The 26124-nt window shown below is 35.8% G+C and overlaps 2 protein-coding genes across 2 annotated transcripts in view; one reads left to right on the forward strand and one right to left on the reverse strand.

Annotated features, from left to right (window-relative positions):
- TTC37 (tetratricopeptide repeat domain 37) overlaps window positions 1-1075 on the reverse strand; it is a 112177-nt gene extending 111102 nt beyond the window's left edge. Inside the window, exon 1 of the mRNA XM_042943792.1 lies at window positions 1019-1075. The gene's annotated coding sequence lies outside the window, so the exon portion shown is untranslated. The remainder of the gene's footprint in view (window positions 1-1018) is intronic.
- ARSK (arylsulfatase family member K) overlaps window positions 1-25227 on the forward strand; it is a 42086-nt gene extending 16859 nt beyond the window's left edge. Inside the window, exons 4-8 of the mRNA XM_042943821.1 lie at window positions 8084-8366; window positions 11033-11204; window positions 14712-14936; window positions 22828-23052; window positions 24816-25227. Coding sequence (XP_042799755.1) covers window positions 8084-8366; window positions 11033-11204; window positions 14712-14936; window positions 22828-23052; window positions 24816-25117 — 1207 coding nt within the window. The 3' untranslated portion in view covers window positions 25118-25227. The remainder of the gene's footprint in view (window positions 1-8083; window positions 8367-11032; window positions 11205-14711; window positions 14937-22827; window positions 23053-24815) is intronic.
- The last annotated feature ends 897 nt before the right edge of the window (window positions 25228-26124 follow it).

The raw sequence follows: 26124 nt of genomic DNA on the forward strand, positions 1-26124 counted from the left end.
CTCTCAGCCCCTTTCAATTCTGTAGCCTAGTGGTAAGCATGTGTATATCTCATTCATATCCACTATTATTTTATAACCTAAGATCACATATATCTTTACATTGGTTTTCTCCATATCAAAGAAGTGTTTTATTCTTATAACGGAGAAAGGCATCTATTCCTTTGGTCATCTTAGAAGCCTTTGTAGAACCCACACTACCACTACCACCATCTTATTATCTTTAATGAAATTTACTATCTAGAACACTTTGCATTATTCTGGATGCATTCCCAGATTAATTTATGATAATGGAAGAGTCTTCTGATGACTAACTGGGCTGAGGCAGCCCCTAGAGCTATCTTCAGAATGCTATCTACCATAACTCCTAGATCAGTTTCTTGAAACACTAGTGATACCTCTGAGCCTACAACTTCATTACTGTTCTTGGATTTTTTCCTATTTAATTACTAAATTTTAATGCACTATGTATTTAGCTGCCTGTAATGAAGTTTATGTCTCCTTCTTTGGCCAGCGTTAGCCATTTGTGGAAATTTATCTCAATCTATTTGAGAAGAGCCTAAAGCTCTCTAATAATGTGGAGATTTAACTTTTCAATTTAACATTAGCATTAGCCAGATATGACCTAGCTGAAGAGACTCAAAATAAGGAGGTTAAAAAAAAAAAAAAAGCCTAGATAACTAAAGTACAGGCAAAATATGTTGTCTTCTGTTTAAAAGAGGAAGTGATCACATTCAAATGTTTTTTCAGGGGATGGGAATAAAGGCTGTAAAGTACTGTATTTAATTTATCTCTGAAATTGCAATTTATCTTACTATTGATTACAAAATTCTGTTTAGTTTAATTGGCAATACTTTTAATAGTGTATATGTGTATATAGACACACACATACACACATAAACAGTATAGTTTTAATAGCATTTTAAATTTAATAAACTCATAGAAGTAGAACATTACTAGACTAAAATGGACAGGAGGGAGAAACTTCTGAACAAAGCCATCTAAGTAGGAAGGTACAAACCTTTTGGAGAACTTTGGATAAACCATAATTCTTGCAGGGAAGCAGTGAAAGGTAAAGCTTTCATATGTGAGAAAGGCTTCAGAAACAGGTTCAGGCAGCTGACAGAAAATAGCCTGCATGTTTCATCATCTGGTAAGCTAAATTTGAGAATCTCCATACAGGTGTGGTTCTGTAAATAACAACAACAACAACAACACAACAACAACAACTATTTTGGAATGGTTCTGCTTTTTTTTCTTTTCATTCTTGAACAGATTTTTTGCTTGCTGATCAAGTCCCATGATTATTTTACATGAATTTTTTTGGAGTTCATGTAATTTCTTTTTTTTTTAATTTTTTTTTTTCATGTTTATTTATTTTTGAGAGAGAGACAGATCACACGCAGGGGAGGGGCAGAAAGAGAGGGAGACACTCTATCCGAAGCAGGCTCCAGGCTCTGAGCTGTCAGCACAGAGCCCGATTCAGAGCTCGAACTCATGAACCATGAGGTCGTGACCTGAACCGAAGTCAGATGCTCAACTGATTGAACCATCCAGGTGCCCCTCATGTAATTTCTTGATTGATCTAATTTGTCATCTGTTCCAAGTTTCCTTGTGTTCCTTTAAGTATTTCCATCCTTCCAGTTGTCTTTTATATTGTCTACACTCTGTTGCAGTTAGCCATGAAAAATAGAGAATTTATTGACTATTTAGTATTATTAGTATAAAATGTGTTGATAATAAAAACTGTAATTATGAAATTATTTAGAATATAAAGTACAGTATTATGTTAACATTATTAAATCAGTATTTCATGTTACATATAATAAATATTAATAAAAATAATATTATTTAGTGGCAAAAAAAATCTATAATTTTCATCTTATTTACAAATAGCTCTATGAATAAAAGATTAAGGAGCACTAGATACTTTGATTTCACCAAAAAAGTAAAATGGTTGGAATTAATAAAAGTAATCAAATGAGAAAACATGCATATATTCAGCATTTAAATAACATATATTGGAAAGGAATGTTCCAACCTGAATTTGCCAGAGTTTATTCATTACACTAAAACAGACTGTTTTTTGAGCTTTTGTATATGTGAGGAAGATATATGACAGCCTTATAATAGTCCTTTAAGAGATGGTATGTGTATTTCTTACAAGTTTGAGAGAAGAACATTTAATGGAAAGGAATATGGGTTTCTTTTTCTTTTACAGAATATGTTAGGCTGATACCAAAATTTGCAAGGGGATTATTCACAATTGTAATGTTTTTGTTCAGGAGACTTATCTGAGATACATCTAGCTGTTTAAATCCCATCAGAAACAATAATTGTATGTGTATGTGAGAGAGAGAGAAAAAGAGATCTCCATAGAACTCTTGAAGTCTGAGAGTTAATTATCTTAGGTAGCTGCAGGTTAGTCTAACCTCTCCAAATTCATCTTGAAGGAAAACAGTCATGGAATCAATTGTAGTGTGTCATATTTTTTCACATGTGATTGCTATGTTAATTAATTTTGTGCTACCTGCAGACAGACTGTATCCAGTGCTGCAGCATAATTTGGCATATTGGCACAGAAAACCTGCACAGCAATGGCACACATGTACATTTCTGCAAAAATTTGTTGGTATTGTGTTAGGGTTTTCTTTTTCCATGCATACTGGAGGATATTTTATTGTTAAAAAGAATTAACCAAACTGCTAATTGGATACTGCATTTAGCCGTCACCTTGTTTCTGGAACTGAACCAAGGTAGTCCATTGATGGGCTACTGAAGATACTATTTTGATTATCCTGTCTAAAAACTGAGAAGTTTTTGCATAAAAGAATTCTTAGACTGGTATGTAGAACAACACATCTCAAACTTTAATATGCATACATATCACCTGGGCATCATGTTAAATATCCTTTTTGATTCATTGAGTCTGGGAGGGACGTGAAATTCTGCATCTGTATCAAGCTCCCAGGTGATGCTGATGCTGTTGGTCCATAGACCACTTTGGAGTAGTGAGGATATAAAGAACTAGACCTCAGGTAGAGGATGGACAAGTTATAACATATTGTGAATGCCTTTATCAGAAACATGATAATTTTGTGTCCCTTTGTCCACTCATGTGAGATTGAATGTGAAAAAAGCAAATAACATCTTACTGTTATGGCAGTAGTTTTGACCTCGTGGACCCCCCCCGACAGCCCTTCAGGGTCTCTGGGATCAGCCGTAAATACCCTGTGGAAGAGATCCAGAACCATCTTGTTAAAAGTGCACACCCCAACCACTACTTTTAAGAGCAAGAGACATAGCTGACTTTCCTAACAAAGAGAAACAGACAGAGAGTTAGGCAAAATGAGGAGACAGAGGAATATGTACCAAATGAAAGAAAAGGACAAAAATCACAGCAAGAGAAACAAGAAACCTAAGTGAAACAGAGCCAAGTATTACACCTGATGGAGAATTTAAGGTAATGATCATAAAGATACTCACTGGACTTGAGAAAAGAGTAGAGGACATCAGTGAGACCATTAAAAAATTCAAAATGATAAAAAAAAAAAAAAATAACAAATCATGGGGCACCTGGGTGGCTCAGTCACTTGAGCATCCAACTTCAGCTTATGTCATCATCTCACGGTTTATGAGTTCAAGCCCTGTATCAAGTTTGCTGCTGTCAATGCAGAGCCACTTTGGATCTTCTGTCTCCCTCTCTGCCCCTCCCTGACTCATGTGCACATGTGCACTTACATGCTCTCTATCTCAAAAATAAACATAAAAAAAAAAGAATCAGAAATAAAGAACAAAATAATTCCAATTAAAAATACACTAGATGAGGGACTCCTGGGTGGGTGTCGGTTGGGTGTCCCACTTTGGCTCAGGTCATGATCTAGCGGTTTGAGCCCCATGTTGGGCTCTGTGCTGACAGCTCAGAGCCTGGAGTCTGCTTCAGATTCTGCGTCTCCCTCTCTCTCTGCCCCTCCCCTGTTCATGCTCTGTCTCTCTCTGTCTCAAAAATAAACGTTAAAAAAAAAAAAAAAAAGATTAGAACAGAAATAAATGATATAGAAACTAAAAAAACAATAGAATAGATCAATGAAACCAGGAGCTGGCCCTTTGATAACATCAACAAAATTGATAAACCTCTAGCCACACTCATCAAAAAAGAAAAGAGAGAGAGAGGGAGAGGACTCAAATAAACAAAATCAGAAACAAAAGATGAGAATTAACAACCAACGTCACACAAATACAAAGGACTATCAGAGAATATTTTGAAAAATTACATGCCAAAAAACTGGGCAACCTAGAAGAAATGGATAAATTTCTAGAAACACACATTAAAACTGAAACCAGAGGAAATAGAAAATTTGAACAAACCAATTACCAGCAATGAAATTGAATCAAACAAACAAACAAACAAAAAACCTCCCAACAAACAAAAGTCTAGGACCAGACATCTTCATAGGTGAATTCTACTGAACATTTAAAGAGTTAATAACGATTCTCAAACTTTTTCCAACAAATAGAAGTGGAAGTAAAATTTCCAAATTAATTCTATGAGGCCAGCATTACCCTGATAACCAAAACCATATAAAGGCACAACAACAACAACAACAACAACAAACTACAGGCCAATATCTCTGATTAATATAGATGCAAAAATCCTCAACAAAAAAATTAGCAAACCAAATCCAACAATACATTTTAAAAAATAATTCACCACAATCAACTGAGATTTATTCATGGAATGCAAGGATGGTTCAATATTTGCAAATCAGTCAACATGATACATCACACCAATAGGAGAAAGGACAAAAGCCACGTGATCATTTTTAGTAGATGCAGAAAAAGCACATAACAAAGTATGGCATCCATTCATTATTTTAAAAACCTTCAACAAAGTAGATTTAAACTTTATTTACTTCATTTTTTTGTAAAGTAAAGTACTTGTAAAGTAAAGTACTTTTACTTGTAAAGTAAAAAAAAAAATTTACTTTATTATTTATTTACTTCAACATAATAAATGCCTTATGTGAAAAACCCACAGCAAACATCATACTTAATGGTGAAAAACTAAGAGTTTTTCCTTTATGGTCAGGAACAAGACAGGGATATCCACTCTCACCATTGTTACTTAACTTAGTACTGGAAGTTCTAGCCCCAGCAGCCAGAAAAAAAAGAAAGGAATAAAAGGCATCCAAATTGGTAAAGAAGAAGAAAAATTTTCACTATTTGCAGATGACATGGTACTATATATAGAAAACTCCAAAGACTCCACCAAAAAACTACTAGAACTGATAAATGAATTCAGTAAGGTTTCAGGGTACAAAATCACTGTACAGAAATCCATTGTATTTCTATACACTAATAATAAAGCAGGAAAAGAGAAATTAAGAAAACAATCCCATTTACAGTTGCACCAAAAATAATAAAATTCCTAGGAATAAATGTAACTGAAGAGGTGAAAGACCTATATTCCAAAAACTATAAAACACTGATGAAAGAAATTGAAGGTGACAATGGTGAAAGAAATGGGATGACATTCCATGCTCATGGATTGAAACCACAGATATTATTAAAATATCTGTACTACCCAAAGCAGTATACAGATTTAATACAATCCCTATCAAAATACCAACAGCATTTTTCACAGAGCTAGAACTATCAAAAAATTTGTATGGAACCACAAAAGACCCTGAATAGCCAAAGCATCTTGGAAAAGAAAAACAAAACTGGAGGTATCATAATTGCAGACTTACGTTACATTACAAAGCTGTAGTAATCAAAATAATATGGTACTGGCACAAAAATAGACACATAGATCAACAGAATAGAAAGCCCAGAAATAGACCCACAATCTTTGATAAAGGATGCAAGAATATGCAATAAGAAAAAGGCAGTCTCTTTGACAAATGGTGCTGGGAAAAATGGACAGCTACATGCACAAGAATAATACTGGACCAATTTGTTACATCATACACAAAAATAAACCCAAAATGGATCAAAGATCTAAATGTGAGACCTGAAACCATAAAAATCCTGGAAGACCGCACAGGCAATAATATCTCTGACATTGCCATAAGAACATCTTTCTAGATATGTCTCCTGAGACAAGAGAAACAAAAGCAAAAATAAACTATTGGTACTGCATCAAAATAAACAGCTTCTCACAGCAAAAGAACAACCAACAAAAACAAACTACTCAATGGGAGAAGATATTTGCAAATGACATATCCAAAATCTGTGGGTTAGTATCCATTTCTAGTATCCATTTCTCCAAAGAAGACATCCAGTTGGCCAAACAGACGCATGAAAAGATGCTCATCATCACTCATCATCAGGGAAACGCAAATCAAAACCATAATGAGATATCACCTTACACCTGTCAGAATGGCTAAAACAAAACACAAGAAACAAGTGTTGGTGAGGATGTGGAGAAATAGGAAACCTGGTGCACTGTTGGTAGGAATGCAAACTGGTGTAGCCTCTGTGGAAGGCAGTGTAGAGGTTCAAAAAGTTAAAAATGGAACCACCATATGATTTAGTAATCACACTACTGAGTATTTACCCAAAAACCAAAAAGCTAATTCAAAGGGAAACATGTACTCCTATGTTTATTGAAGCTTTACAATAGTGAAATTATGGAAACAACCTAAGTGTCCATTGATAGATGAATGGATAAAAAGGAAGTGGTATATATATATATACAATGGAATATTATTCAGCCACAGAAAGGAATGAAATCTTGCCATTTGCAACAACATGGATGGAGCTAGAGAGTATAATGCTAAGCAAGATAAGCCCATCAGAAAAAGACAAATAGCCTATGATTTCACCCATATGTGGAATTTAAAAAACAAATCAACAAAGGGAAAAAAAAGAGAGAGAGAAAGAAACAAAAAAGCAGACTGTTAACTATAGAGAACAAGCACACAGTTACCAGAGGGGAGGTGGGTAGGGAGATGGGTGAAATGGGTGAAGGGGATTAAAGAGTACACTGATCTTGATGAGCACTGAGTTATATATGGAAATGTTGAATCACTATATTATACACCTGAAACAAAACTTTATGTTAACTACACTGGAACAAAAATAAAAATAAAATCCTCTCTTCTTTTGACAGAAAAAAAAACAAAATGCTAGAAAATTTAGGAGAGATATTAGGAACTTGAAACATTTTTTATTTTACTAAATATCTTACATGAAAAAGTAACCCTTCTACAAGTGAATGTTATCCCCTGGAGCTGTGCAATAAGGTTATCCTGGTTAAGGTCAGAGATGAAACAACTGGGCTGATGATGGGCTTTGGAGACTTTGGGGCTGGGGTTGAAAATGAGGAGTTACTTCAAGTAAAGCAAAAATTGCTTGGGAGCTGATGGAAATGTTCTAAAATTATTGTTTGCGTGCCTGGCTGGCTAGGTCAGTACAGCATGTGACTCTTGATCTAGGGTTGTGAATTCAAGCCCCACATTTGGCATAGAAATTACTTTAAAAAATTGGATTGTTGTGGGGCACCTGGGTGGCTCAGTCGGTTAAGCATCAACTTCAGCTCAGGTCTTGGTATTATGGGTTCGTGAGTTCAAGCCCGGCATCAGGCTCTGTGCTGACAGCTCAAAGACTGGAGCCTGCTTTGCATTCTGTGTCTCTTTCTGTCTCTCTGCCTGTTCCCCACTCATGCTCTGTCTCTCTCTGCCTCAAAAATAAATAAACACTAAAAAAAAAAAAAAAAAAAAAAAAAAAAAAAAAAAAAAATTTGGATTGTTGTGATGGTTGCATAACTTTGCAAATCTACTAAAAGTCAATTGTACACTTAAAATGAAAAAAAAAAAAAAAAGAAAAAGTAACCCTTCTAAATAATCTATCTTAGTTTAAAGAACACACGGGTGAATATTTGCGTTTTGTCATTTTTTTTCCTGGTTTTTGTATTTGCAAGCCTCAGTAACCCTCTTAATGAGATCTAGTGTAGTGAGCCTGATTCTTTACATGACTGAGTCTAAAAGTTGTTTTCCATATTGATTTCTTATATTTATGTTTAGTCAGTTTTTTAAAATCTTTTTTAGTACCTTCTAACACACCTGTCTTTTGACCTCTTCAGCAATCGTGTTGAAGCATGGACAAGAGATGTTGCTTTCTTACTCAGACAAGAAGGCAGGCCTATGGTTAATCTTATCCCTAAAAAGACTAAAGTCAGAATAATGGAAGAAGACTGGAAGAATACAGACAGAGCAGTAAATTGGTTAAGAAAGGAAGCAAGTAATTACACTCAACCATTTGTTCTATACTTGGGATTAAATTTACCACATCCATATCCTTCACCATCGTCAGGAGAAAATTTTGGATCTTCAACATTTCACACATCTCTTTACTGGCTTAAAAAGGTAAGTACACTATTGTGTGCTCAAAAGTACAAGTTAACATTAGAAGCTGTATGTTATTGGTACCTGCCCAGGGGTTTTTTTTATTATCACTTTTAAAGAAAAATTTAAAAATTGTTTACCTTAGTAAATCAAACTTGACCAATAATTGGTTCACAAAAACCAAAGGGACAATTTTACAGAAATAAATATTAAAACTCAGGAAACTACTTCTGAGTTGATCACATTTGCATATAATTTACCTATAAAAAGAGAAACTAGGGGCATCTGGGTGGCTCAGTAGGTTAAGCGTCTGACTTCTGCTCAGGTCACAATCTTGCAGTGCATGAGTTTGAGCCCCAGTCAGGCCCTGTGCTGACAGCTGGGAGCCTGGAGCTTGCTTCAGATTCTGTGTCTCCCTCTTTCTCTCTGCCCTTCCCCCATTCACGCTCTGTCTCTGTCTCTGTCTTTCTCAAAAATAAAAATAAACATTAAAAAGAGAGAGAGAGAGAAACTAAAAGATACTGTCTTAAGAGTGCAGGCAGTCCTCACCTGCCACAGGTCAGGGTGGTAAAAGTGACCATGCAAGCTGAAACTGTACAAAGAGATCTCAATAATCAACTGAGAAAATGACTATTTTTCTAGGACTCCTAAATACATTTGTCAAAACATTAAACCTCTCTTCTTCTGGGTTAAATATATGGGGAAATGGAAAAAAAAAAAAAAAAAACAGTGACACTAATGTTTAATGCACTAATGTTTAATAACTAAAAACACTAGAAACTGAGAATTAAAGTATTTTGTGTCTTTGTAAAAAAAAAAAACAAATCAGGGTTTGAACAGTGCTTGCCTGCTCATTGTATAAGAAGACATGGAGCAAGCAGCTCTACGTCTTGGCAGATTGTCATATTCCTTTCTAAACATGGATCACCTTCCAACATTTTACCCTTTGCACTTTCAATGTCATGATAAATTTCTGAGAGTTCCTTTAAGGTACAGATTTTTGCTAGTGTCACTTTCCCTAGGACACGCTCATCCTTTTTTGCAACGGCCTTCCTCCTTTATATCCACGAGTGTGTCTTGGCCAAGCTCCTCTGGCTGCACAGCTAGAGTGTATCAAATGGCAGCAGTGTCAGCATTCTCAGATTGGCTACTTTTTCTATAACTCTAATTAATGTTTGATTCAAATCTCATGTCTAGTGTTACCACTTTTTCATTTTTGTTTTTTTTACTCTACATTTATCTTTTTTGGTAAGTCCCCTCTTTTGATTATCCATTTTTGTAAAACGTCACGTGGATTTATCGCTGGGAGGCAAGGAGGCAGCACAAGGATACACTTTGCTGAGGGTACATAACTGAAGAAAAGATATGCAGTGACCAATCACTGACAGACGCTTTTAAAAATGACCTGATTAGTCACTGACTTGATACACATCTGTAATTTACATAGTGATTTGTAGACTGAAGAGCTAGCAGTATTTGTGAAATTTTGTGCTTTATTCAGTATAATTACAGTTAATGTACTTTGGTAACTAAAATTTAAACTGTGTTGTTGAGGGACTGGTGTTCCTTAAACTGTGGTAACTGAAATCCATACACATCTGAACCATGCAAATGAGGACTACCTGTGTTATGAAACGTGTCAAGTTAAATTTAAGTTCGTACCTAATCAGGGGGTACCTGGGTGGCTTAGTCAGTTAAGAGTCCGACTCTTGATTTTGGCGTAGGTCCTGATCCCAGGCTCATAGGATCGAGCCTCATGTCAGGCTTTGCACTGAGCATGGAGCCTGCTTAAGATTCTGTCTGTCCCTCTGCCCCTCCTGGCTCTCACTCTCTAAAATTAAAAAACAAAAACAAAATCTCTAATCAAAAATGCTAGGGGCACCTGGCTGGCTCAGTCAGTAGAGCATGTGACTCTTGATCTTGGTATTGTAAGTTCAAGTCCCACATTGGGTGTAGAGATTACTTAAAACTAAAATCTTTAAAAAAAAAAAAAAAAGGAATGTTTAGTGAACCCTGTTTCAAAGGAAACAATGTAAAATTTTTAGATACTTTATGTCTTCTGAAAAACTTGTATCTAGCTCTATCTTGAAAATTTTGTCTAGAATTAGTACTAGCCTAATGAACTGAATCAAATAACTTTTAAGTAAATTGCAAGTAGAAATTTGAGATTTTTTAGTTACATGACTAAAAAAAGAAATGTATGACTTAGGTCTATCTTTTCACCAAAACTGTAAGCATTTATATGTATTAAAAAGTTGTATTTGTTTTTAGCAAACATTTGGCTCTCTCACTCGATATTTGCATTTTTCTAGTGAACTGCTGGGAAAATGATCTAGATTCTCAGGTTGCTGATTCTGGAATTTTGAGTTGATCACACACTATGTTAAAAAGCTTGAATACTTTTTCTGGGCTAGAATAATGCCTAATATAGCTCATGTTTATTATTGTCATGTATAATTATAAAATAATTTTTATAACTGTCTCACTATATATGCAAGTATTAGTATACACCTTTTGTTGTTACTATGAATATTAACAATTTGTTCCTAATTATGTATTTGATTTACTTTTACATAACTCATAAGTATTCTCTTCTACTATCCTAAGTAATTAACTCAGTCTAGTTCACCATACATACTTGTTGGAGGAGAAGAATATTTACTACCTTGTTTTTCTCTCCTTTTTAGGTATCTTATGATGCCATCAAAATCCCCAAATGGTTGCCTCTGTCTGAAATGCACCCTGTAGATTATTACTCTTCTTATACAAAAAACTGCACTGGAAAGTTTACAGAAAAAGAAATTAAGAATATTAGGGCCTTTTATTATGCTATGTGTGCCGAGACAGATGCCATGCTTGGTAGGTGGTATATTTAATAAGCAATTAAATGAAGAAAATGTATAATATTTTTCCAATAAATTGTGATCATGCTGGTTGGTGACTTGTATGAACTTAGACAGTGTTTTATAACAGTTGCTTAGATGCTAAAAACTTAAAATTATAAAAATCTTGGCACATATAAAAATTGGATAATGTGCATTATTAATTGTGGAAAAGCCTTTTCTATCTTGATTATTCATAAATTAAGAAATGCTCAGATTTGTTCATAAAGATAGGAGCATACAAGGCTAGTATCTGCTTGAAATAAAACTTTTTACCTGCTTTAAACAGGAATCAGTGTTTAACCGAACAGAGGGACCCATGTGACAGGTAATTGTAAGACAGCTTAGGTTCTAAGTGGCCCTAAGTGTTTAGTCACAGATTCTTGTGACTTCTCCCAAGCTTGTAATAACTTCAAAACAAAACCATTCTTCCCAGGCGCTTTAGAGCAAGGTTTAACTAAACCTGACATCAGTTTCCCATCAGTGTATTCTGGTCCAGAATCATACGGAGTTTCCTTCCCTAGCTCATCTCAAGACCCTACCTGGTTCCATAAGATGCCTAACAAGAAAGTGTTTTGTCTACTCATTTGTAGAGTTACTTGATGGCCATTTCTAATTTAGATTGGAGAACCCTTGGTTTAAAAAAAAAAATTATTTTTCTAACAAGTTATTTTTCATATTTTGCTATACTGTGGAGTGGAGCAGAATTGCTTTAGTGAAATGTGGGAAGCACCTCTTCTGTACAAAGTATACTTTGAGAGTGAAGGAGTGGCTGTTTCTTAAAAAGCATTCATTGGGCAAAAATAGAAAAGTATAAAACAGAAAGCAAAAAAGATATGGGTAAATTATTTATATATAGTGAGTATAATATGATTTAAAAGTCCTAAGGATCTTCCAACTACTCAATCTTAAATGTAAATGAGATTTTAAGTAAATTTCTTTCATCCTCACATTTTCTGATGTTTGTGAATATTGACCCATTTGCACCCTGGAAATTGCTTCTTAAAGGTTGCAGCTATCCATTCATCTGTATCTACTAAGGTGAAATACTTTATATATATAATGTTGCTGCAGGGAGTGTGGGAATACCTCTTGAAGTCTCTTCAGAGAAAAAAAATGCAGCAGCAGCTCACTTCTAGTTACAAAGTTTATGGAATATGGTGTATCTTGTTAAATCCACAAAAAACACTAAGCTCTTGGGACACCTGGGTGGCTCAGTCAGTTAAGCCACCGACTCCTGATTTCGGTTCAGGTCATTATCTCACAGTTTGTGAGTTCCAGCCCTGTGTCAGGCCCTGCCCTGACAGCTCGGAGCCTACTTGAGATTCTCTCTCTTCCTCTCTCTCTCTGCCCCTCCCCCATATGTGCTCATACTTTCTCTCTCAAAATAAATAAATAAACTTAAAACAAAAAACACTAAGCTTTTTTTCCACCTCAGGGCCTTTATATTTGCTTTTCACCTCTGCCTGGAATACTTTTCCATTTGTTTTAAAAAAAAAATTTTTTTTTTAGTGTTTATTTATTTTTGAGACAGAGAGACAGAACATGAGCGGGGGAGGGGGCAGAGAGAGAGGAGACACAGAATCCAAAGCAGGCTCCAGGTGCTGAGCTGTCAGCACAGAGCCCAATGTGGGGCTCAAATTCACGAACCTCAAGATCATGACCTAAGCCAAAGTTGGACCCTTAACCGACTGAGCCACCCAGGTGCCCCTCCATTTGTTTTTTACATGGCTGGCTATTCTCAGTCTTAAGTTCTCAGTTCAAGTATCACCTCCTCAGGGATGTCTTCCCCACCACCATAAGTTAGTATACCAGCCCCACCATCCTGCTTATTCTATACCTTATCATCCTGATTGTTTATATAATCTTTAATTATTAAGTTTATTTACTTGTTTACATCTGCTTCCCTTGAACAATGAGAGCCTCATGAGGGCCGTGACTTCAGTCTTATTCAGAATTGCAACATCCATGCCTAGCTTTGTATCCATGATGCCTGGCACATAGTAAGAACTCAGGAAACATTTACTGAATGAGGATAAACATCATTTATAACCTGTTGTTGTAACTACGGTTATATACAAGTTGTTGGGGCCTTGGAGGAGAGCAATTCAGTCTACCTGGAGGAGCAGGGAATGTTTCACCAGGAAGATAATACTTGAATTAGGTCATAAAAGAAGAATGGGAATCTGCCAAGTAGCTGGCAGGAGAAAAGGCATTCAACACAGATGAAGGCAGAGTGTGTGCAAGAAAGTCTTAACTAATTATTATTAGTTCAGGGAATTCTAAGTAATTTAGGACTATAAAAGGTAAAGGCTTAGGGGTAGCTGAAGGTGCTGAGCTTGCTCAGGAATTACACAATGGAAAGTTTTGAAAAAGTTTTAAGGTGAGGTGTGACATGATCAGATATTTTAGAAAGATAGCCACCAGAGTGGTACAAGGTGGGGGGCAGGGGGATGGGGGCAAAGGAGACCAATTAGGAAGCCATTACAGTTGTCCAGTTGAAAGATCCTGATGGTCTGTATTCGGTAAATAACTCCATACAGCAGTGGGTCTCAGTTCTGACTGGACTTCAAAATCACCTGTGGATTTTGTTTTTAATAATACAGACCCCTGTAGGCCAGATTCAGGAACTGTCAAAAGAAGGAGGATTCCTCCCTGGACTATGCCTTACTGGGATTCTCTTAATTACAATGAAGAGGAGAGGGGGCACCTGGGTGGCTCAGTCGGTTAAGCATCTGACTTTGGTTCAGGTCATGATTTCATGGTTCGTTGAGTTTGAGTCCCACATCCGGTGAGCTTGAGCCCTGCTTCTCTTTCTCTTTCTTTCTCTCTCTTTCTCTTTCTCTCTTTCTCTTTCTCTCTTTCTCCCCCTCCCTTCCTCTGCCCCTTGTGGGATATTCTCTTTCTCTCTCTCTCTCTCTCTCTCTCTCTCTCTCTCTCTCTCTCTCAAAAAACAGTGATCTATGATTAAGAGGACACTAATAGACAGGGACTAGTCATAGGAATTTTACTGTCCAGTTATTCCCTATCCAAGAATATGCTAAGTCTGACCTGCAAATTGGGGATTTCGAGAAAGGGTAGCAGGGAGTTCTGATTTTCCACTGGGCAGAAATTGCGGAGTGGCGGTAATATCAGTCCTTTCATTGTCTGAGACATGTGCAGTGCTGACATCTAGAGTTGTTTCTCTTTTTTCATTCAAGTCACTAAGAGGGAAAAAATTGCCCAATCTCTGACAGAAACATAGAAAGCAAGCCAGCATAATCTCCAGATAAAGAATCTTATTCTATTGGTTCTATATTTTCTCCTTCCTCTCTCTAGTCTGTCAGCTGAGGAGCAGGAACATGAAACTTGGCATAACTTACTAGATGACACTCAGATGTTAAGAGTTATCCTAACAAACTCCTTCCTGCAAGTTAGGGTTGTTATAAACTTATTGTGATAAGACACAAACTAAAAGCTAATTAAGACTTGATTTGTATTGTAGGAGAAATTATTTTAGCTCTTCACCAGTTAGACCTTCTTCAGAAAACCATTGTCATATACACCTCAGACCATGGAGAACTGGCCATGGAACATCGTCAGTTTTATAAAATGAGTATGTATGAAGCTAGTGCTCATGTTCCACTGTTGATAATGGGACCAAGAATTAAGGCCAACCTACAAGTATCAAATGTGGTTTCTCTTGTGGATATTTACCCTACTATGCTTGGTAAGTAACACAATTCTGTAAATATTTATTTGTAATGATATTGGAAAATGATTAAGCAAAAATACAGGCTTTGCTGACTTGTTCATAACCTTGAGCAATTTTAAGTGAGTCAAATCCACATCTGAAAAATGAGGATAATACTCCTCAGGATCCTGTAACCTTCATACTCTACAGTTATTTTTCCCTTCAAAAGATTCACAATCAGGACATGACTATACAGTAGGCACCAAAGATATTCAGGTTCATAACTTTTAGATATGATTTGTGTATCATTTGATTCTCTACCACTACCTCTCAAAAGTATAAGCATTTCCCTTCTGGATTATTCCATCCACTTTGAAACTACTAATTTTGTTCAGTATTATAGAAAAGTCTCTTAATTCTAATGTATGCACATATTTCTCCTCGGAATCTTTAGATTGTTCTGTGCTATGTGCTTTACTAGCTTCTTAATGTCTATAAGCATAATGATAGGTCAAGAACAGCAACATTTGAATAGAGGTAGTTAACAGTTTTTGTGAAGATAACAGAACAACACCATCATCAAATTCAGAGGAAATTATATAGAACTGTTAGTCTCTTCTAATTTAGCAGAGTACTTTAAATTAAATAACATTTAAATACTGAAATTCTTCTGTTCTAAGGCACCATCAATTGCAAAAAGTACCATCTATTTATAAATAGATTTTGGTGAAAGAAAAAGATAACACAACATATGTTTAATATGTATATATCAAAATGTGAAAGAAACATATATCTGAAAAGCAAAGACAGAAGAAAAGTTCTTTTTTTCTCCTTCCTTCTGGTACAGAGTATTTCCCTTCATTTAAGTAAACGCTACTCCAGGGTCTTAAATTTCTTTACAGTTGTTTTCATCGTTTTCTTTTCTCTTTTATTTCACATCACTTCTTGTATCTGAACACCCTTCTTTGTTGTCCCTTTGTCTGGTGATATTTTTAATCTCTTCAGTTTCTTAGTTGTCATTTGCTGGCTCCCCTTTATCCCAAAGCAATTATCACACTTAGTCATATCTCTGCCACTTTCTTGCTCTATCAGTTTTCAGGCAACCCTTATTACTTGCTCATTTCTGTTTTGACAAGAAATGTATGTATGATTATGTATATTTGTGTCTGTCTTTTTATCATCTTTATAGTTTTGTGAATATGTGCTTCTTGATGGTGACATCTTTATAGTTTCCTCATCTAGTTTTCTCTCCTGCAGAGGTCTCCCCACCCCACTTCCAAATTTGCCTTCTCTGTTTTCCTGAAGTACAGTGATCAAAAGTCCAAATGATTATGAAAGGTTGGGATGATTCGTTATCAGTGTTCCCTCAACATGTTTCATAGTGATATTTGACATTTTGTTTGTCTTTTGGACTCTAGCAGTTCAATAGACCATTAAGCATAGGAAACTATCTGCAGTGAGTCTTAATCTATGCTTAGTCACTCTATCATCCAATATATTAGTTGGTTAATATGCTTTGCTTAATTCAATTTTCTTTAAACATTCTTTTACATTTGCCTACAGCACAAATTTTCTACTTTATAATTTTTGATACACCATTATTACTACCTGCCATTTCATGCATCATAGAAGTTAAAAGTCATCTGCAGGATTTCACAATGTATTTACCTAACAGATTATATAAGAAAACACTAAATAAATTTGGTTAGAATGAGGGAATTTATTACCCACTTAGAGGAACACCTGCCTATCCCTGGCTACTTTGTATTGCATGACAATAAGCATTTCCAAAACCAAACATTCCCAGAAACTCCTTGCATTCATTCCTTCCCTACTCTTCTGGAAATTATGTAAGTTCTCTCTGATTGCAAGCTTTTTCCCTACTATTTGTCAGTTAGTACAGTTTTTTAAAACTTACTGTTCTGTGTAGATTTATACTTATTTTTATCTTTTACTGATTCTTCGTGATAGACTCCTTCTGAATCACATTTCCCTACAGAATATATTTTATTAACAGCATTTAGATCATGTGTTGATTAGACCTGCCCAACTAGAGTAAAGGAAATGAAGGCAAAAATCAGTGTCTAATTCTAAAGTGGAAATTAACATCTTAAGGCTTAGCACAGTTTATAATATGTGTCATTACAAATATTTTTATTATCAAAAGGGAAAAGTTACATTTATGTGGTTGAGACAGGAAGGAGAATATCTGTGTATGTGTCTTTTTATATAAAACACTGAAACATCCTACGGACTGGATGTTAGCCAGAGATAAGGTAGAAAGAGAATGATGCATAGATGTACAGGAAGAATCTTATGTTGGAGCCAGGAAACAACACGGCAACATTAGCATTTATCTAAGATTAACCTTTTTACAAATGATAAAAGGTTAATATTTATAGAGCTGTTACAAATCTATAGGAAAAAGAGAAATACCCTACTAAAAAATTGACCAAAAGATATAAACAAACAACTCACAATAGAAGATACACAAATGGCCAAGATACTTTAAAGATTAAAACTTGGTAGAAAAATATTAAAACGAAAAGATATCAATTTTCTTTCACATATAGAGTTTGCAAAGTTTAAAAAGAATTAGAAAATCTTATTTTGGAAATAGGCCTTCTCTTATTCTGCTTTTGGGAGTATAAACTGGCACAGATTTTCTGGAGGCAATGTGGCATTATGTTCCAAATTACTCAGAGATGTGCATACTTTTTGACCTAAAAATTCCAATTTTAGAAAGTAACCTATAACTATATACAAAGATTTATCGGAGCACCTGGGTGGTTCACTTGGTTAATCAATCGACTCTTGGTTTCAGCTCAGATCATGATCTCACAGTCATGGGATCAAGCCCCACGGGGGGCTCCACTGGCAGCACAGAGCCTGCTTGGGATTCTCTCTCTCCCTCTCTCTCTGCCCCTCCTCCACTCATGTAGATGCTCTCTCTCCCAAAATAAATAAATATCAAAAAATAGTAAAATAAAATTTAAAAAATTAAAATGAAATTGGTCAGGCCTAGAAGAGTTTAAAGCTACCTCAGTGAGAATTAACTTAAAAATTAGATTTGTGGGGACAGTAAATTCTATTTCACCTCTGCTTAATAAATAATATACACAAATTGGAATAACATATCTACAAGTCACTTCTTATTTTGTGATTCTGCTAACCAATTAGGAGTTTACAATAGATACAAGACAATCTATTCTTAGAATTCGAAAAGCCCTCACTTTATTAGCTTAACCATAGCTGTATTATCTTGCATGAATCTAAATTACACCCAGAGTATGGGATTAAATTTTTAGATCAAAGCCTCAAGCCAGACATCCTCTTCCCTTCCAGTCTATTGGATCTCATAAATATCATATAAAAGTTGGTGATTCAAAAAACCTCAAATAGGATATTGAATAGGAAAAACCAGCTGGGTTTCCTGTTTTAATAAACCTACCTTACTATGAAGAGGCTGTTCAAATTTAATAGGCTACAATGCTTTTATTAAAAAGTCTGAATATACAAATAGTTTTTAAAAGGCATTTAATTACACCTGAAACTAATATTGCACTCTATGTTAACTAGCTGGAATTTAAATTAAAACTTGGAAAAACATAAAAGTTACTTTAAAAGAGTTTTTTCTTTTCTATAAAATGATATTTTATGATAAAGTGGGTATTCTTAGTGTGTTTATCTTAGTAGGTGCTTTGTGGTATACTCTCACATTATCATTTTCTAATACTGGCAGAAAAGTGCCATTTTTATGGACAAGAAGTCTTTATACTATTAAAGTTGATACCATTTCAGAGATTATTCTTTAAAAATTACTCCCCCAATATTTTCTTCTCTAATAACCTAGTACCAACATCTTTTGGCTCAGTTAGAAATGAAAGTAAATTAAAATTGTTTTAACTTTAAACTTATTTTCATGTGAATTTTTTTCTTTTAAAAGTTGATCTTTTTTGTAAAACACCTGCCTTCCTCTCATATGAAAGATAAATCCATGTTTTTTGGATTGTGAAAATATAATTATATAAAAATGCGGTTGTGTTTGAAAGAATACTTAATTGCTAAGGATTCAAACTGCAAACCCGTCCTTGTTACAAGATCTTAATGGAGGGTTGGGAGAAGCATTCTACACAGGCTTTTTTTTTTTTTTTTTTTTTTTTACCTAAAAAATATTGCAAAGTTGAATAACTACAGTAAAGTAAGACTTGTGTTGTAGTCCTGAAGAATCCAGAGATCCTGGAGTCAGACTGCCTAAATTCAAATCCCTCCTTCAGTGTTGGCCTGGGGCAAGTTACTTAACATCTGTGGTCTACAGTTTTCTTATCAATAAAATGTAAATAATAGTGGGTAATGCATAGCTTAGAACAATGACTGGAACACTGTAAACAATTAGATGTTAGACATTATCATCATTAGTATTTTTTATTCTTAGGTATGCCCTCAAAAATGTACACGGTTGGCATCATTGCCATACCAGTCTAAAACTTTATCTACTCATATGGTCAGGAAGAAATATATTGGGTCGCCTGGGTGGCTCAGTTGGTTAAACATCCAACTCTTGATTTCCGCTCAGGTCATAATCTCATGGTCATGGGATCGAGCCCCTCATCCAGCTCCATGCTCAGTGCAGAGCCTGCTTGGGATTCTGTCTCTCCTCCTCTCTATGCCCCTCCTACATTCAAGTGTGTGTGCTCGCTCTCTCTCTCTCAAAATAAATAAATAAACTTGAAAAAAAAAAAGAAATATAATCTTATCTCTCTTCAGGAGACCATTATATATATATATCCAGGTCTGCATTTTTCCCCATTTATTTATTATTTTAATTTTAAGGCACTTTATTAAGAATCCTGCAGTTACTTTTAATCTTTCTTACGCTACCAAGAAAGATGAAACTTACTAAAATGTAATTAGAACGACAGATTTGCTAGAAGAAAAAAAAATTACGAAAAATAGTTTTAAGCAAAGATCAAAGAGCTTTTGGAAATGCAGTTTAAACTAAAGTGCTTTTGAGGAAATCATTAATATATGAGAAGTGGATACCCAGTTTCCTGAAGCACAGAAAAGTAAATAAATATGTATTTATTAAATACGGTGGATATTTGATATGGCTTTTATTCTTCACCAGTTTACAAAGGTATATTATACTACTACTAATAGATTGGAAATAATTTGCCATTCTCTCTTTCCTGGACTCCTACAGTAGCTTCCCGATGCCTACCTACCTCCTGCTCATACCACCTTCAGTCATTTCACCACGTAGTAGTCACCATCAGACATGTCATGCTTCTACTCAGAATCCTCTACTGGCTTCCCATTTCACACAGAGTAAAAATTCAAAATCTCTTATTGCGCTTGAGATTCTAACATGATATCTTCCCTCTCCTAACTCCTCTTTTACAATCTCATCCATCACTTAGACTCTGCTGCAGCCATTCAGGGCTCCTTGGTGTCTGGGGAATGAACTAAGCAGGTTCCTGCCTCAGGGTCTATACATATGCTATTCCCTCAGGGGTTGCTCTACCACCCCCATCCCCCACCCCACCCCCACCCCCAGATATCTTTAGGACTCAGCCTAGCCCTTCCTCAGGGTTTAAATGGCACCTCCTCAGAGAGGCTTCCCTGAACACACTATATAAAATAGCACCTGAACACATACTCGACATCCTTCTCTGTCTCCTTTCCTCTGCTTTCTTCTTCTTCTTCATTGCACTTAGCACCATCTGACATGTTTATTTGTCTCACCATGTTAGAAGGTAAGCTCCAGGAGAGCTAACTGCTTTGTCCTCTGTTGCTTCCTTACACCTGGAATAGCACCTAGTTTATCGAATGAATTTAAAAAATATTTAAATGCACTCTTATCTCAGTTTATTACTGACTTCTCATAAACATAGGAGACCCATGTAAATTTTCTTAGTCTTATGAGCTTCTTTAGGAGAATTCAGCCTGGAATAAATCTGAAATAAAGTATTTCTTTTTTTTTTTTTTAACTTTATTTGAGAGAGAGCGAGAGCGTGCGCATGTGCACGCACGCGTGCGCACAGACACACACACACACGCGCGCGCATGCTTGCATCAGCGGAGGGGCAGAGAGAGAGAGAGAGGGAGAGAATCCCAAGCAGGCTCCACAGTCAGCACAGAGCCCAATGTGGGGCTTGACCTCACGACCATGAGATCATGACCTGAGCTGAAATCAAGAGTCAGACGCTCAACCAACTGAGCCACCCAAGCACCCCTGAAACAAGGTATTTCTAAGTATCAAAGGTTATTAAAATGCTGAATGCAGGGACTTCATGGGCCTAGGTATATGCCAATTGGTCCTTGCTTTCCAATCATCTTCCAAGTCCTCTTCTGTTGCCTCCCAACGGCTGCCATGCAGACCAGCCTGACCCAGCCTGTTCCCTCAATACTTGGGTTCCTTATGGTAAGACCTCACAGTAGTAGCCTACTGTCTTGTAGCTCAAGTGAGTTTTATCTCAGGCTGTTCCTTTGTCTCATGCACATCCTCTTTAATGTCTTTGTTCCTTTTGTTTTTAACCAGTTATCTCTGATCTTTCTTTCTCTTTCTTTTTCTTTCTTTCTTTCTTCCTCAAAAAAATCCATAATTATGATTGGTTGGCAGAAGATTGGTACTTATAAAATGCCCCTCCCAAGGAAATGGAGGATACAGATTTTTAAATTACGTCATATGTAAAACATGCACCTTCAGAAAATTTATAGAGGTTTTTGTCTACTTCCTTATTCTCCTTTAATTAACCTATTTTTCCTCAAATACTTACAGTCAAGTTAATTTTCCTATTCAATTTTGCTTAACTCCTAGAATTGCTGATAAATTACTTCCTATTTTTTATTGAATATATTTAATTATACCTAAAAACCATGGAACATGGAAACTAGAAAAGGGGTGGAGAGGCAAGCACAAATCATTTTGGAACTGTCCCAAGTACCCAGCCATAATTAATGGTAATTTTTCTATAGGAAAAAGACAGTTTGAGTTCCAAATACCTTAAGAGAAAGAGAGACACACAGAGCATGAGTGAGGGAGGGGCAGAGAGAGAATGAGACACAGAATCTGAAGAAGGCTCCAGGCTCTGAGCTGTCAGCACAGAGCCCAACATGGGGCTCGAACTCACCGACTATGAGATCATGACCTGAACCAAAGTCGGACGCTCAACTGACTGAGCCACCCAGATGCCCGAAAAAGACTTCTTTTTAAATTAGACATCTCTCATGCCTTATATATTTATATTTGATAAGGGAAAAATAAATTATTTTTTTCCTAAATCAGTATAATCCAGGATTTCCAACATATGTTCTGCAAAATACTAGCCCCTGAAGATGCTACATGAGAGTAAAATATTATGTCATCAAATAACTTTGAGACACATGGCATACCACTATTAAAGGTTTATGAGATACATCAGCAATACATTTACATCTACAAAAAATTTACCTATTTGATTTTAATCCTTGTTTGTAAACATGTATGACTACTAAGCCCCTTTTTCATATAGGTCTTATTAATATCTGGTAGAACAAATGTGAGAAGCAACTGTGAGCATTTATCATTCAGAAATAAATGACTGATTAAATAATATCTGTTGAGGATTTCCTATCAGGCACTGTTCTCAGAATTTTACGTAAGTATCACATTTACACCTAATATAAGTCTTTGAAGTACGGGTGTGATTATTATTCCCCTTTTACAAATGAGGAGATTGAGTTTTGGAGTGGTTAATATCATGCCCAAGGTCACATGGGTAGTGAAGTAAGCATTTACTTCAAATAGACCTACGCAGTCTATTTACAAAATCCATATATGGTCTTTTGTCTCTGCAACCTTTGATGATGTCATATGTGAATGTTTCAACTAATAACTAATAAAAGAATAAGTTATTTTAAAATATTGTGTTATTTTGTTACATAGATATTGCTAGAGTTCCTCTGCCTCAGAACCTGAGTGGATACTCGTTGTTGCCATTATCATCAGAAACGTTTAAGAATGAACATGAATTCAGAAACCTACATCCACCCTGGATTCTAAGTGAATTCCATGGATGCAATGTGAATGCTTCCACCTACATGCTTCGGACTAACCAGTGGAAGTATATAGCATACTCTGATGGTACTTCAGTATTGCCTCAACTCTTTGGTAAATCTGTTGATATGTTTTTGTAAGTGTGGTATTGTATGTAATGAGTTGACCTATACAGTGTTGTTCAAGAGATCTAGTAATCTTTAGTTAAATGCATAAATCTCTGCTGCTTTTTGTGGCAGGACAGTCTACAAATGGTTGCCCATTTGAGGTGAAGCTTCTTTGTAAGTCATCTGAATTCCACAGCAAGTGCCCTAAAACTTCTGATCTGAGTTTCAAGATTGAAACCACTGTTTTCTCTGATCAAGGTGTCTTCTCATATTCATGCTTATCTGTCTCAAACAGTGGTCATCACCCTCTCATTATACCATGGTTTCAGCTATTCTGGAGAAATAACCCTTATATGTTGTGGAGCCTGACATTCTACATCTATCATTTAATGTTTGCCTCAACTCTACAAGATGACACCATTATCCTTATTTTGTAGAGAAGACTAGGGGTTAAATGGACTCAGATACCAATGAAAAATTTCATAGCTAAGTGGCAGGGCTGGGATTTTAACCCAGGTCTAAGTTTCAACATCCATGCTCCTTCCAGTCCACAAAGATGCCTGCTAGCTTCACTACTCTATGAATTAATCTTAAAACAACATTATTAAATTTAGGCTTTACTCACCCTTCGCCCCCTTTTCACACAAAATACACCATTATTAATATTCTTTTCTCCCTAAGTTTCCTTTCCAGTTACAAATGTCAAAATTATTAATTCCAAATAATTCTTCAGGGACCAAACTGATTGGCCTATGCCTCTCCCCATAACTGTAAGAGCAGGAGATTCTCGGCTTCAAAAGGAAGTCCTTAAATTTTTATCCTGATGAGTCTTGGGCATGTCTTGCTCATTCATTGGCCATGTTCTGCAAAAAGCAGATGTAACAGTCAAAGGATCAGTGAGTGAGCCTGCCTTTTCTATATTCTCTGGGGTTTATTGACTGCTTTCCCTGACCAAAGAGGTGTCATCTGAAGTCACCTAACAAAGTCACAAATGTCATTAGGGCTCTTCTGGCAAATGCACTCAAATAGGCCCAGAGAGGTTTTTTCCTCAACATGTAATGTTCATTTATTATCTCAAGTAAATTGTCATAAGATCTTTGACTTGGTATTTTTCCAATTAGATCGGCATCCCAGTTTTGTCTTCCTTTTACCTAGGTAAAAAGGATGTTTGTGTTCTGAAAATATTTATCATTATTTTCTTCATGGTAGCAGTTAAGATACATTCGTATTTCCATGGCTATTTGCTCAGTGGACAGTATTGACAAATCTAACTTTCAAAACTCGGAGCACAAGAGATGCTAAAATATATAGAAAACTAGGAGTAAGTGAAGTTGGGAAAAATAGGCCTTGACCATATAAAGAATTCTTATATCTGGCAAGTTTGGGACTGTTGAAATGGGACAATATAAGCATTATTATTATTTTTTTCTATGTATGTCAAAGTAAGCAAGGCATGAAAACCAGGAAGAATTAGGGCTAAGCCAGCTTACTAGTGATAAGAGTTTGACTTATTTCTGCCATCCAGGAATGGATAAGAAAAAAATTGGGACAGTAGGATGGTGGTAGGAAGATAATCTGGACATGCATTTAGAGGAGTGTTTAACTTTTGGTATATTATTTTACCATTAATACTATCTTTCATCTTATACTAAAATGAACTGAAAATAAAAATAAATTCAAATACATTATCTGTCATAGAGTAATGACATTCTAAAAAATGTTTCTGTAGCAGATAAATATTTTGACCGGTATTTAATTTTTTTCTTTCAGATCTTTCCTCGGATCCAGATGAACTAACAAATATTGCTACAAAATTTCCAGAGATTACTTATTCTTTGGATCAAAAGCTTCGTTCCATTATCAACTACCCTAAGGTTTCTGCTTCTGTCCACCAATACAACAAAGAACAGTTTCTCAAGTGGAGACGAAGTGTAGGGCAAAACTATTCAAATGTTATAGGGAACCTCAGGTGGCATCAGGACTGGCTGAAAAAACCAAGGAAGTATGAAAGTGCAATTGATCAGTGGCTTAACACCCACTCTAATCCCAAAAAAAATCTGAACAAAAGTTAGAAAATAATGTTCTAGAGCAACATACGGAGATATGCTAAGAGGTCGTGATTAATTTTTATGTTTGTTCTAATACTTACTGATTTTTGGTTACTTTTAAAGAATGTATTCTATTTTAGGGGCACCTGGGTGGCTCAGTCGGCGAAGCGTCCGACTTTGGCTCAGGTCGTGATCTCGCGATCTGTGGGTTCAAGCCCCACATCAAGGCTCTGTGCTGACAGCTTGGAGCCTGGAGCCTGCTTCGGATTCTGTGTCTCCCTCTCTCTCCCCTCCCCCTCTCATGTGCGTGCTCTCTCTCTCTCTCTCTCTCTCAAAATAAATAAACATTAAAAAAAATTAAGAATGCATTCTATTTTAAAATAAAATACTAACCATTATAGAATTATATATTTTCAAAAATGATTACTATCCAGACCTCATTCTTAACAACTTTTAACAACTTAATGGAGGTATTAAAAAGATGGAAGCAAGTAGTATAATATAAAGTTATGTTCCTGTGAATAATATGGAATATAGAGTATCTTAACAATTAGAATTACTTACAAACCATTAAATAGTTATCTATGAGTATCTGATGGTGTCTGATGAGTTATTTGTATCTGATGGGACATAGACCATTTAGATGTATGTGGTGGGAGTATTTAGAGTATGTGGTGGGACACAGATCTTGGATATGGCTGACTTTATTACTGTTTGTTTGTTTTTAATAGGTAATATATACACAAGGTAAAAGTTTTAAAAGGCACAAAAGAGTTAACAATGAGCATGAAGTCTCCCTCCTTTCCCAGGTCCCCTTCCTGGGGCAACTACTGTAACCATCTTCCTAAGTATCCTTTTAGAGACATACCATACATCTATAAACAAACTTTGTATTTTTCCCCCCACACATAAAGTAGCTTACTATACAAAATGTTCTTCATATTGCTCTGTTTTTTTTCTCTCCCATTTAAAAATACCTAAAAGTGAAATTGCTGGGGCAGGATTGTATCTAGCAAAATTACAGCAAATTA

The sequence above is a fragment of the Panthera leo genome, chromosome A1 (assembly GCF_018350215.1).
Source record: "Panthera leo isolate Ple1 chromosome A1, P.leo_Ple1_pat1.1, whole genome shotgun sequence".
NCBI lineage: Eukaryota > Metazoa > Chordata > Mammalia > Carnivora > Felidae > Panthera > Panthera leo.